The 13,367-nt window shown below is 47.7% G+C and overlaps 5 protein-coding genes across 5 annotated transcripts; 2 read left to right on the forward strand and 3 right to left on the reverse strand.

Moving 5' to 3' along the window:
* Positions 1-46: 46 nt before the first annotated feature.
* Positions 47-2,501, forward strand: V1513DRAFT_437218 (Not1 N-terminal domain, CCR4-Not complex component-domain-containing protein). The gene is made up of 4 exons (XM_066896889.1): positions 47-368; positions 449-568; positions 626-1,149; positions 1,174-2,501. Exons 1-4 carry the CDS (start codon positions 228-230, stop codon positions 2,303-2,305), a joined length of 1,917 nt encoding a protein of 638 aa, XP_066755841.1. The 5' UTR covers positions 47-227; the 3' UTR covers positions 2,306-2,501.
* A 10-nt stretch (positions 2,502-2,511) lies between these two features.
* V1513DRAFT_437224 (uncharacterized protein) lies at positions 2,512-4,328 on the reverse strand. The gene is made up of 4 exons (XM_066896890.1): positions 3,749-4,328; positions 3,455-3,695; positions 2,941-3,401; positions 2,512-2,893 (listed from the first exon to the last, which is right to left on the reverse strand). The coding sequence occupies exons 1-4, from the start codon at positions 3,897-3,899 to the stop codon at positions 2,763-2,765; spliced, it is 984 nt and encodes a 327-aa protein (XP_066755842.1). The 5' UTR covers positions 3,900-4,328; the 3' UTR covers positions 2,512-2,762.
* A 1,596-nt stretch (positions 4,329-5,924) lies between these two features.
* On the reverse strand, positions 5,925-6,122 carry V1513DRAFT_422949 (uncharacterized protein; the record flags this gene model as incomplete). Its single annotated transcript, XM_066896007.1, has 1 exon — positions 5,925-6,122. The coding sequence occupies one exon, from the start codon at positions 6,120-6,122 to the stop codon at positions 5,925-5,927; it is 198 nt and encodes a 65-aa protein (XP_066755843.1).
* Positions 6,123-7,075: 953 nt separating this feature from the next.
* On the forward strand, positions 7,076-11,736 carry V1513DRAFT_437231 (uncharacterized protein). Its single transcript, XM_066896891.1, has 3 exons — positions 7,076-7,773; positions 7,821-9,044; positions 9,096-11,736. The coding sequence occupies exons 1-3, from the start codon at positions 7,184-7,186 to the stop codon at positions 11,557-11,559; spliced, it is 4,278 nt and encodes a 1,425-aa protein (XP_066755844.1). The 5' UTR covers positions 7,076-7,183; the 3' UTR covers positions 11,560-11,736.
* V1513DRAFT_437234 (cyclophilin-like domain-containing protein) lies at positions 11,638-13,209 on the reverse strand. Its single transcript, XM_066896892.1, has 5 exons — positions 13,016-13,209; positions 12,942-12,951; positions 12,805-12,890; positions 12,616-12,740; positions 11,638-12,557 (listed from the first exon to the last, which is right to left on the reverse strand). The coding sequence occupies exons 1-5, from the start codon at positions 13,118-13,120 to the stop codon at positions 11,744-11,746; spliced, it is 1,140 nt and encodes a 379-aa protein (XP_066755845.1). The 5' UTR covers positions 13,121-13,209; the 3' UTR covers positions 11,638-11,743.
* Between the last annotated feature and the right edge of the window lie 158 nt (positions 13,210-13,367).

A 13,367-nucleotide genomic window follows, 5' to 3' on the forward strand; every position in this document is an offset into this window, starting at 1 on the left:
GAGACGCGAGTAGGATTTCAACATCAAATTCACAACCTGCGATTTATTTTATCTTATCCGATATTTCAGCACGACTCATCTGCATATTGCTTTGTAGGTACTATATTGTTTCCTTGTGCACCAAATTTCTTGCTCGAGAAATCGACCGCAAGAATAAGTCAGGGTGCGCGCCATCATTTACAACACCACCACGACTACTCCACTACTACTGAGAATTGCTAGCGGGGATGACAATGGCACAGAGGAAACTCCAGCAGGAAATTGACCGCGTGTTTAAACGCGTGGCCGAGGGTGTACAGGCGTTTGATGGGGTATATGATAAGCTTATTATGACCTCGAACCAGGCGCAGAAGGAGAAATTGGAGCAGGTGAGTGGAGTTTATCGAGAACGGTCGCGTTCTTATCTGGACCCGAATTGAGAGCGAGGAAGCTGACGGGCTTGCTGCAGGATTTGAAAAGAGAGATTAAGAAATTGCAGAGGTTGCGTGATCAGATTAAGACTTGGATGGGGAGTAATGACATAAAGGACAAAAAAGCGCTGAGTGATCAGCGAAAGCTGATTGAAACGGTACGTCTAGCCTTTGAATCAAGTAAAATACATGGAAATATGAACTAACAAGATCAGCAAATGGAAAGGTTCAAGGCATGTGAGAAGGAGATGAAGACCAAGGCGTACAGCAAAGAAGGACTTACCGCGTCGTTGAGACTGGATCCTCGCGAGAAAGAAAAACAAGAAATGGGCCAATTCATTACGTCCATGATTGACGACCTCGACCGACAAGTCGAGACGCTTGAGGCCGAGGTGGAGAGCTTGCAAGCGACAGCTAAACGCGGGAAGCGGGACACTTCGAAAGCTGATAGGATAGCTGAAGTCGAGCGGGTGATAGATCGACATAAATGGCATCAAGGAAAACTCGAGGTTATACTACGACTGCTCGAAAACGGTAATCTCGAAGTAGATCAAGTCGGGAATATTCAGGAGGACATCAAATACTACGTTGAGAGCAACCAAGAGGTCGATTTTGCTGAGGATGACGAAATTTATGACGGTTTGAATCTTGAAGAGGAGGAGGAAATCTACGGCATGAATGATATCAATGATCATCTTTCATCTCAGGATACCCAGTCGATTCAGGATGAGCATGAGAAGGAGAAGGAGAAGGAGAAGGAGAGGGAGAAGGAGAAGGAGAAGGAGAAGGAGAAGGAGAAGGAGAAGGAGAAGGAGAAGGAGCCGATTCCAACTCCGAAGAAACCAGACATCGCGCGTAAGGTGTCCGTCAAGTCGCCTGTCGTGTCTCACGCAGCTGTGATACCGACCGCGCTACCGACCGCAACGTCGACAAGTATGAAGCCTGCTCCCGTTCCATCGCGGCCAGCAGGTGAAGGTCTCAAGTATGCGTCCGCCGCTGCAGCGGCAGCGTCTACAACGCCTGGCCTGATGCCACTTCCCCCTCCACCTTCTTCAGTGACCGCAGCGAACAAGATAATATCCGAAAAGTCGCAGACTGCTGCACCAATAGCTGGAGCAGCGCGAGGCACAGGGTCTGCAACATCCTCACCAACTATCGCATCTGATACTGTCGCTGTAAGCGCATGGCAAAACGGTAGTACGGAGGAGACCACGCTGGCGGAGACGACGAACACATATGACACCACGGAAGCCAAGCAGGATTCGAGGTTTCAGTCACCGGTGCCTCAAAAGGAGGTGTTTGGTCTCAAGGACATCGAAACCGAACTCTCCAAAATCGGCAACGACATCGCACCGCCATCAGACGAAACCGCATCTGAGGACTCAATATTTCATCTCCCAAGCGGCCTGCAGGACCTTATTTCGTGCTTCGAAGCTGCCAAGAACCGAGTCGAAAGTCCGCCTCCGTTGTCGTCAATTTCAAAGCTGCTGCAAACCTCGCTGAATCACTGTCCGGACTCGACGGATGCATCTAAGCCACGGCATTACCATCCCAAAACCCCGTTTCCGACCTCGCCACACTTTCCGCAAGAACCGCTACCAATTTTCGACGACCCGTTACTATTCGAAAAGTTAGACATCGACACTTTGTTTTATGTGTTTTACTATCGACAAGGAACATACCAACAATATCTCGCGGCACGAGAACTGAAACGCCAAAGCTGGCGCTTCCACAAAAAGTTTCTAACGTGGTTTCAGCGGCATGAGGAGCCTAAGGCTATCACGGATGAGTACGAACAGGGTACCTACCGGTATTTCGACTTTGAGGGGACGTGGTTACAGCGGCGAAAGGCGAATTTTGAGTTTGAGTATCAGTACCTCGAGGATGAAATATAACCTCTCCAATTTAGAGAGATAATAATGAGTCTACAAGTACACGGTTTGGGTTTACTTAACTCTCGCTTTCCCGCCTATTTGAAAGGTCTTTGCGCGAATTCTACTCATGGATTTTTTTACTCAATTTATAAAATGATTATGAGAGGGCTCGATTGTCCCTATGTATGTAATGGTATTATTTTTGTGGATTTAAGGAGTATGTATGCATCGGTTATACATCTTGTATTTTGTGTCTATAGTTCCTCTTTCTTATACTGTTTTAATAGCAACCTATGCATCTACAAGTCGAATTCTACAGTAATGCAGCAAAAATTCATATCCAGTGATATTGACTAAGATAAGCAAATAATACAAATTGACAAAATACAAGTATTTTACCTTATTTTACCCTAATTTACCACTATCGACCAACTGCTTGAGTACACTGTACTTCAGGGCAAATTACCACCGGCAACTTTTACTCTGGACCTCTCTGTCTCTTGTTTCCGTGCGGGTTTCCGCCGTCACCTTGCCAACCGCCTTGCTGTGCCTGATCCTGGCCGTTGAAGAATGCCGGGTTAAAATGCGGCTGCGGGAATCCTTGTTGCGCTACAGGCTGTTAATACTTTTTTCATAAAAAGTCTAAGGGGACATACGGAATCCACCAAAGCCCATCATTGGGTTGAATCCCTCCATACCACGACCTCTTCCTACGCCCTGGATACCGCCTCGGGGGACGTTCATAGGCATACCGCCACGTGCTGGAAACCCAAACATGCCCATCGGATTAAATCCCATCTGCATACCGGGATTAAATTGCATATTCGGCATTCCGCCACCCATATTTCCGCCTCCACGGCTTGAGTACCCGCCACGACCGCCGCCCTGCATATTGTACCCGCCGCGCCCACGCATGCTACCTCCACCGCGTGCCATGCCGACTGACATTTGCTGGCCGCCCATGTCGCGGTTTCCGCGTGGGATAGGTTCTTTGGGGATCATTCGGAATGGGTTGTTGCTTGCGTTGTAGAACATAGGGGAATATTTTGAGCCGGATTCGAGGAAGGTTTTGACTGCTGTTGCCGCCTGCGGACTTATGAACTCCATAAATACTGCTCTGTACTGTTGTTAGCATCTAATTTACCATATAAAAATTAAGACTGGACGCACCCCCGTGACTTGCCGTTCGCTTTATGTTCGTTAAATGTCACGTCCTTCAATTCATATTCGACCCGCGCCTCGGCCGCCCACCCGCGTACCTCCTCCTCCGTAGTCCACCAATCAAGGTCCGAGACCGAGACCGCTGTTGTCGCGTTCGGGTCGACGGGCCTGTTATCAGGTTGCGAATGTGGTTGTAAAACTTGCCATTTCCCGCCAGAATTTATTGGTTGTTGCTGCTGTTTTGATGGTGCTATACTTTGTCAGTTGTAATGCCAACCGTCGGACGACAAAGAGTTCACATACGATCGTCAAAGGTGGTCTCGATTTCAATGTCCGAGTCGCCGCCTAATTGGTGATTGTTTGCATTGGAAGCGTTGTTTGAATTTGGAACGGGCTGGTCGTCGAGGTTGTCATCGTCGTATATATCAATTTCGTAGCTATAATCGTCGGCCATTGCTATATTGTTCCTTATTTTAAGACGTAGATCGTCGCGTGCTGCAGTCGTAGCGAAGGGATGATGGAACTGTACTTGATGAGGAAACCTGAGATCTATTTGCTATACGTGACACAAAACACAGGTCTGCAGTTAAACAACAAAAGAAGGGATACAAGTCAGTCAAGCTAGTCTTTATAAAATCAAGGCACAAACCATATAATCAATCAGTTGTGTACATATTGCACCGTTCTGGACACGCATACACCATATTGAACAAGACGAAGAATGATACAAAGGAATACGTACAAGCTATGCAAGAAATAATCTAAATATCAACCAATCCTGTCACAAATAGCAGAGACACGTGTTGTGTATTATATGTATTCGTATAGGAATCGCCGAGTTTAACGTAAAAAGAATAAATTGCTAAATGAAAAGTTGCCAGAGGTGGGACGCCATTCACAATCAGAGCGAGCGGCTGCCGGTGCTGATGGAGCCTTAAGTGGGTCATGCCCATGGAGTTCATGCTATGGCAGCAAGCCTAGTACTATTATGCCGCATATGTTGTATTTGGCAAAGGGCTTAATAGCATAAGGTTTTCGCAGATAATCAGAAGCAAAGTCAATTTAAGTAACATATTAATAAGTTCAATGAATGCTTCAAAATGCTTTTTAAAAGAGCAGCGATTCCTTAGATCTACAGTATGACCGCACTCCACAGATAACTTGCGCCTCCAGCTACAAATTACTAGGGCTGTTCCCGAGATTTGACGATTTGCCGGTTTTGCCTATACTATATCGGCGACTATATTATTTAGTCGACTTCTTCAGTCTGCCGATACTATGCCCAATCGAGCTCGGCGGTCTCTGGGCTTTGCCTATACTATGTCGGCAAATCGTAGACTATCTCGATAAACCGGCGATCAGGAGTAGCTTCTGTCGAACTAATGTTCTCAGCTAAAGTGCCCGATGTCTTCAATATCCTTGCACTTACATTATACCTTTCAATCGTTTAGCAGACGTAAATACAGCGAGATAGGGGATTCTAGACTCTAGAACTGGTTGAGAGGGTATTTGAGAACTTATATCCATTTACTTATATCTATTTTATGTCTAATCATTCATCAACATCAAGGACTTCGTTTTATCCGCCTTCATCGAATTTCTCTTGATCCCTAGCGAATCCGGCGCCGCATTAACTAATCTCCCGACCCCAACCTCCGCGGCTGGAATTGCCCCCCGTCCCTCGCAGCCGCAGCCAGCCATCTGAGATAGTATACGCCGCCCCAATTGCAAAGCCAGTTCGGGTCCGTTGTATCAATCACATTGACGCGAGGTCTATCGAAATATCGATCAATGTCTGAATATCTGAATATCTGACACCGGTGCTTTTCGGAGGTCGGATATTGTGGGAATAATATGGTTTAGGGATGAATCCATTAGGAATATGTTATTTAGCAACCAGTCTGAGGCAATATGAGAAATTACTAGATTAGGTTAGTATCAGGTCATATGGGATTAATAAGGTTTTTCGGCGACTACGATACTATCTCCGATATCACTGAATCATGACTATATAGTATTGGGGAACAGCCCTTTAAATTACATTTTCAACGTGCGGGGAACGAGCCCGCGGAGTAAGTTGCGCTAACCGCACATGGCGGCTCGATTTAAGCGGTAATTGGCACCACCTCGAGCGATGTCCTCGACATCGACAGTCTTTTGGCTTGCCGTTAATGACAGTACTCAGCACCGAATGCCCTGAGCTTGGTGCCGAAGCGGATCGCTTGCGGCTATTGGCTGACCTTTCGCATTCTGTATTTGTATTATGTGTTGCCGTTCTGTCATTCTGCACTTTTACACCCGTACCAATGGGTTGATTCGACCACTACTCCTGAGTCCCCACAACTTACCTTCTATACCGAGAAGGACGCGATTGATGTTGATACAATTGCCTCGCGCACACAGTCCGTCTCGGCAACTCAAGATTCAAGCATCGCGTCTCCTACCGTCACCACAGTTCTTCAAAGACAATCGCCAGTCACTAGATGACGCCGGTTGCATGCACGTCCTCGTCATCGCTGGCATGACCTGGCGCAGAATGTAGATTCGATTCAGCGGCGCAAACATCGCCATCAGAAAAGTACGTCATCAGTGTGAGGACACCGACGTTAACGGGGCATTTGCCCAAAAAAAGGCCAAAGAGTATCGGCGTCGACATTGACACGGACAGCACGGTCATTGCCTCGAAGAGTACCTTGTAGATACTGACCGGTTTGGAGTGCAAAGATATAGATTGATTGAATGCGTAATGAAGTGATTGTGTTAACAGATTTAATTTTTAGGTTAACCCGGCATTGATCCTACTCACTAATCATCAGAACGTGACAGTTTGTAGTAGAGAGAGCAGGGCCTTGTGCCTGTGATATCTTGAATTAGTGATAGAATAATGTTAAGACTTAACAAATTTGGTTTTTGTTGCGTCATCGACGTTTGGTGCTTGCATTAACTACAAACGCATTGGAGCGCGGGCCGAAATTGCCGAGCGGGCTCCGTTGAGCCACTCGCACTTAACTTAACGTTGGCCCCATTAGCGACCAAATTGAGTAAAAAGCCTCGGAGTAATTCCAATAAGGAACAATATTAATTGTAGCATTATATTATATATTTTGTGGTAGAGTAAAAGCGGCGTCAAAGTTGGTCTACCGAGAGCAGTGATGTTCGCTCAAAGCGCATCTATTGACAGAATCCTGTCTAATCCGGCCGACACGGCGACAGATATTTTAAATAATGCCCGGTGGGCATGTGTCCTCGCCACGTTGCATCCAATTAGGGAGCGTCCATAAAGACCTCAGGTTCTGCGCCATGTGTGGCAAATCAACCAACCCCACTGAGTACGCCGCCACGTGTGAGAAACAAGACCTAACCCATATAGTTGCCTCCGAGCTCTAGCAGTAATTCAGGCTCATGCTCTTGAATTTGTGTAAAATATTGCCAAAGTATTAATATTCGGTCTATATAAATTTAGCAAATATCATACTGTGATGGGCGATTTTAGTACATTTCTGCAGTAGGTCGACTGAAAGTGAAGTGGAGGTTAGGTTACGGCAAGTTTATCCGGATTTGTCACGTGACTGTACATTTTTTGAATCTGAGGTGGTCTAAAATCTGCGGCACACACACACACACGACCAAAAGAAAGAGGTGCCATCACCAACTGGTCGACCACGACGACTCGACTAGAACCAAGAACTGTCGACATTACATCGAGCAGGCATCAATTCAGCTGAATTCCCGCCATTCATGGACGATTCAGCCTTGTCCGCTTCGGACTGGCGCAATCGCCCGCGTACAGCGTTCTTAAGGCGAGCCTCCATTAATCTTTCGTCGCTTGCGTCCGCACATCCCCCTGTTTTCTTCCGGACGACGACAGGGGGTCGGAGGAGGTACGAGGCCGAGATGGCGGACGATCTCATTGTCAATCAGGACAGCTACTACAAGCCTCGGGCAGATGTGCGGATTCCAATCGTGCATAGAGAGGACTGGGACCGGGTGCGCAATGACCAGTCCAGAGCCAGAAAAGGTAAAACAAAGTCGGGTGAATCCTCAAGGATCACGCAGAGCAAGTCAACACGTACTAGTCAGCAGGCGTCGAACTTGTCGGGAGATATCAGGGCGGATGCATCTGGTCGGCAAGCCACAGTTGCCGGTTCGCTTAATAAAGAGTCATCTCGGAGTTCGCATGAACTTGCCAGAGGTGCACATAATACCGATGATGTCAAGTATGACCTGACGTTGTCGGCAGAGTGGAGCCATCTACTCGCACTCATGAAGAAGATGAAGGGAGTGATCAGAGGATGGGCCAAGTGGCACACTCAGAGCGCGAGAGGAAGGTGAGGATATTAGGCTTTGATAATAATATGCAAGCTGACATTATTAGTGGATACTGCTATACGGAAGAGTTTTCTGGAGCTCTACTGTTTGAAGAACGAGAGTCCGTTGTTGTACTCATGAACGATCTGCGAGGCTGCAAAGTTTCCCTGTCGCCGACGTCCCCAACTGCAATTCATGTGCGATCGTCAAAAGATCCAAACAATTATGTGGTTATCGATCCGCATACGTCTGCGGATTTCAGCAGATGGCTGGCAGTGTTACTATCTTGGGCACCGCTACGTGCTGCCGGCATATCAAGCAAGCTCATGCGATTCCAATATCCAAGATTAGACTTTCCCGCCTCACCTGACGATAAGCATTCAGATAAAACAGACACTACACCAGCACCAATACGAACGATAAAAGTCGGACAGGTAGAACTGTGGGATGCGTCTCTAAAGAAAGTTAGAAAGGGAAAGCAGGCCATGGCGTCCACTCTCGATTGGATGCCCGCATCATGCTTGCTTAAAACGAATGGTGAGATGCAAGTCTTTCCAGATATGCAGTCTACCCAGTCAGTATCAACGACATCTTCGAATGCGACGGAACATATCTACAGCAATGCTCGCGCTAGTCTAAGCGGTAACAATCTTAGTCTGAATCAAGCGTCTTCAAAAAGTTTGGCAAACGGAAATCAAGTCACATTCCAGCTGTCTCAACTTCGACGCTCAGCAATACAAAAAGCGGATCCATCATTGACCGGCCGGGATAACTGCATTGTTATATTTTTGAAAACGCCGGCCCCAACGAACCAGTCCCCCCCGAATCACACTTCTGGTAATCAATCTCAGGCCTCCTCCTTCCATCAATCATCATCCAGTATCCATCATCGGCATCAGTACGGCCACCACCAGTCCCCATCGCTCTCATCGTCGACGGTCCCGGTAAGCAGTCGCACTCTGATCGTCACACCGATATACATTTCCTTCGACTCGAAGATTAATTTTGAAGTTTGGTTCATGCTCTTAAGAAGTCTCAGTCTACCGGAACTCTACGGTCCCGATACCGGTCATGTGAGGGGATCGTTTCGGCAGCACCGGGTCTTGAATATGAGGATTATAGACGCGAAGATTTTGTGGCCGCGCGGACCGGCTATGAGCGTTGAGTCGACGGTGCAGTCAAAGTCAATGGATTCCTACGTCGACATCGAGTTGAATGACAAAGTCAGAGCGCGCACTCGTGTAAAGTACGGGACTTCGAAGCCTTTTTGGAGAGAGGATTTTTCATTCCCGTAAGATGTTCAGTATTATTGGCTATTTTGGTCATGTCTAACAGATTCTAGGGACTTGCCATTCCTTGTAAATTCGGTCGGGTTAAGCGTGAGGCAGCGCAATAAAAAGTCGCGGGACTTGCACTCTGATGCGACAATTGGCGAAGTGCGAATGCTAATAAGCGACATTCAAAAAGATTGCGACCTCGAACGGTGGATTCCGATCTACAATCCCGCTCGTGGGTATATGGGTAAAACCGGGGAAATCTGCGTCAAGATGCAAGTCTCCGAGTTTACGATTCTCGCGAATTGCGAATATGATTTTTTGTTGGAGCTATTACTCGACTTTCAAAATCGACTTACCATCGAGGTTGCAGATATCACCGGAGATTTGAAGCGTTTGTCCAATACCTTACTCGACATTTTCCAAGCCAGCGGCCAAGTCACGGATTGGTTGATTGCGCTAGCTGAGGACGAGATTAATGACTGTGGAACCGCCGTTGTTGCGAGCAACGAGAAAGACGAAATTACGACGTCCGGCGAGTTAGACGTTGCTGCGGCATCGACTTCATCCTCGCCGTCGAACTCTACTCCGGATTCGACATCGACGAGTGCACCACCATCATCTGCAGGGACAAGCAAAGCACTTCATAGAACCAGTTCATCGTATTCGTCCCGACTTGGTCCAACTGCAAATCGTTCTGGCGACTCTCCAGAGGGTGCGTCGAGCGGTAGCAGTACGCTGTCTCCGGGGACGATGACGCCTACCAGTGTACACGATGAGAATACCGCGCAGTCGCGATCCTCATCAGCTAATCTTGCCTCGATCAATTCGGCAGCTATCGCTGATGCGAATTTGTTGTTCCGGGGTAATTCATTGCTCACGAAGTCGCTTGATGCACATATGCGACGGATCGGACAGGAGTACATTATTTCCACACTAAGCGACGTTATCCGACATATAGTGGCAGAGAACGCATACTGCGAAGTCGATCCCACCAAGCTCGCCAATCCGGAGACTCTTGATGAACACTGGGCTAAACTATTGTCCTATATGCTTTCAATTTGGGACAGAATCCGTCACTCTGCCAGACAATGCCCGCCAGGACTACGTCGAATTTTCCACAATATAAGACTTCAGATTGAAAACCGATTTGGAGAATTTCTCATGGCCGCTTGGTACTCCGGCATTTCGGGATTCTTGTTCCTCCGCTTCTTTTGTCCAGCGGTATTGAGTCCAAAGTTATTCGGCCTTATTCAGGATCATCCGCCGGCCAGGACACAGCGCACGTTAACACTTTTAGCGAAGGGCCTGCAAGGTCTCGCGAACCGCACGCAATTCGGGACGAAAGAGCCCTGGATGGAGCCGATGAACAGGTTTCTGAACAGCCACGTTCATGAATTCACAGATTTCATCAATGAAATTTCGACTTGGCGGTCAAACTATGCGCACTATCTGCCGCTAGTTCATTGCGACGAGGGTTGGAGAGACCTACAAGACGATAATGAAGCAGAGGTGAATAAGCGGTCGTTATTGATGGTGCCATATCAAATTCCTCGCACGATATTGTCTCGACTACCAACTGAGTTCAGAGACAGTGCGCCGTCTTTGCCGTTCTTAATAGATCGGCCAGCTGCACTGCAAGAGTTGGTGGAAATATGGCTGAAGTGGTATGATACGAAAGTTGCACTTCGGAATGCGCAGAAAGCGGCTGCGGCGTCGAGTAGTCCGTCCTCGAAAGGATATGACATCGAGAGCGCGAATGATGGGCATCGGTCGTCGATGTCGAGTGCAACCGTCGAAGGCTTACCAGACCAGTACATATACGAGTCCGAGTCCGACTACTTTTATTACATCCGAGAAGATGACGGCAGTGTCGATCCTGAGCGCGACGTTGACGACACGGAAAGCGAAGGTCAGCCGGTCAAGTCCTGGCATATCGAAGAGGAAGAAGACACTCCATCCGGAATTTTATTCACAGGTGCGCTATTGATGTTCCACCGCGAATGCGTGCGAATCCGGAGCAAAATCCAGAAACTGAGATATAAGTCCTCGATTCCTGAAATCCCATCTGAGGTACCCGCCGAGACATGGGATTACCACGTCGCACACTTCGTTGACCCCTCTGAATTCCATTTTGTCAAACGAGGGAGCGTGTTGAAGAGTTTGTTTTGTGGTGGGGGGAGCGGTGGGCATAGTGATGCGTCGAGCCAGGCAGAGGATTCTGAAGAGCGCACGAGTCTCGAGCACAAAGATGACGAGTATTGTTACTTCCCGATTGTCGAGCCGCAGCATGCATGTCCCTCATTTGGCGAGGCGCCATTGGACTCGACGCAGCCTAATGCCGTCAGGCGAGAAGGAAGCGGGCAGTCAGCTGGGTCGGGATCCTCCGACTCGTCGCTACCCGGTAATATCTCGACGTCTGTTTCTAGAGGGCTCAGTTCGATTTCGAAGAAGTCAAAAGGCTTAAAATTCCCGGCCTGGCGAAACTTTTTGGGAACGTCAAGTTCAGTCTCTTCCAAGAAGGAGAAGTAAAAGATTAGTTATAGGATGTATGATTATAACGAATGTTTGATTGCTGTGTAGATATTTTTCGATTTTATACGGTTGGTGCAAGGTGTTACAAAGGTTTTCATTTTATGGAATGGTTTTTGTACATTACATTCAATCATTGTTATGTTCGATCCCATTAATTCACAATGCAAAGGTAAAGGTTCAATTAGTTCTTGCTGAAAAATCCAGCATATGCGGCCCTCTCCTTTTTCCGTCTCTCAGCAACGAGTTTCTTCGCCACATTAAGTTCCTGTACGATCGCTTTATCACCAGGCGCGAACTGCAACGCCTCTTCGAAACTTGTAACTGCAGATTCCGCGTTCTTAGTGCGCAAGTGGCCAACGCCACGTCTGTAAAGCGCTTTGGCCTTGTCGGTCTCAGCGATGCCATCCACGAACAGGGCATTGTCTGCACTCTTGATAGCCTCGTGCGGCTCGTTCAGCTTCAAGTAGATAAGTGCGGTGTTCAACAAAATTGAGATTTTCAACTTATCAAACTGAGGCGCGAGTTCGTCCTTCGAATCAGGCGAGAAGTAATTCAGATACCTGAGTGCCTTCTCATGCTTGTCGAGTGCTTTGTCGAACTTAGCACTCTTAAAGAGCGCTGTACCGATGTCCTTGATTTGCTGGGACAGTTTGAATAGGTTCTCAGTCGACCGATTGCCGCCTTGCAGACGTTCCTCGTCCTCCGGGTAGTCCTCAAGGATGTCGCCCGTGCCATCACCCACGTTCTCCTGCGTGAGCTGCTCGTCGGCAGAAATCTCACCGCAGTCGGTGATCACAACGGGACTGAGCGGTTTGTCGTTCGAGTCAGTCTTTTGTGCCTCGATGTCACGGATAATTGATTTTCCAGTGACAACTTCGCCAAAGACGACATGTTTCCCATCGAGATGCGGAGTCACGACTGTCGTGATGAAGAATTGCGAGCCGTTGGTTCCGGGGCCGGCGTTGGCCATGGAGAGCAGGAATGGACGGTCATGTCTGTATATGCGTTAGATTAGATTGCTTCTCAAACGGAAGTGAGTTCAAAGAATCGTACTTGAGATTGAAGTTCTCGTCGTCGAATTTCTCACCGTAAATGGACTCGCCTCCGGTGCCGTTACCGGCGGTGAAGTCACCACCCTGGATCATGAACTTGCTGATCACACGGTGGAAGGTAGAGCCCTGTCCAACATATTTAAGCAACGTGGCACGGCATAGCAAATAGCAAGCAATGGAAATGAAGTACCTTGTAGGACAACGGCAAGCCACTTTTTCCGATGCCTTTCTCACCTGTACACAACGCTCTAAAATTTTCAGCGGTTTTGGGGACAACTATATTGACATCAGTAAGATTGACGGTTTGATCTGGGTTCCGAAGCATACCATCGCTGTACTATTCAATAGTATAATTAGTACACAAATTCCACGAGGAAAACCATGCATACATAAAGACCTACCAATTGTAGAATCACGCGGCCCTTCTTGTGTTCACCGATCGTGATATCAAAAAACACATGCGCCCTGCTTGCCGCGACAGCTGAACGATCGTTTTCACTGGTCATATCGGATAGGCAAGTTGGCTTGTTGTATGAAATGGGTAGTTAAATTCGATTTTGTATGTTACTTCTTAGGCAGTGTTTCAATGAGCACGGGGGCAGGGATGCCAACCTTATAAATTTGGTCATGAATGTTCAAGAAAATTCGACGTGCGGCTCAGATGGTTGCATCGAAACTTTGTTGACCGCTCTGTGGGGTTCGTGGCAGATTTAAATAAGGTTTGGGTAAGTCGTTCCGGGGCTGGTAATGACG

Source organism: Lipomyces chichibuensis (genome assembly GCF_038497645.1).
Source record: "Lipomyces chichibuensis strain CBS 12929 unplaced genomic scaffold V1513scaffold_3, whole genome shotgun sequence".
Lineage (NCBI taxonomy): Eukaryota > Fungi > Ascomycota > Lipomycetes > Lipomycetales > Lipomycetaceae > Lipomyces > Lipomyces chichibuensis.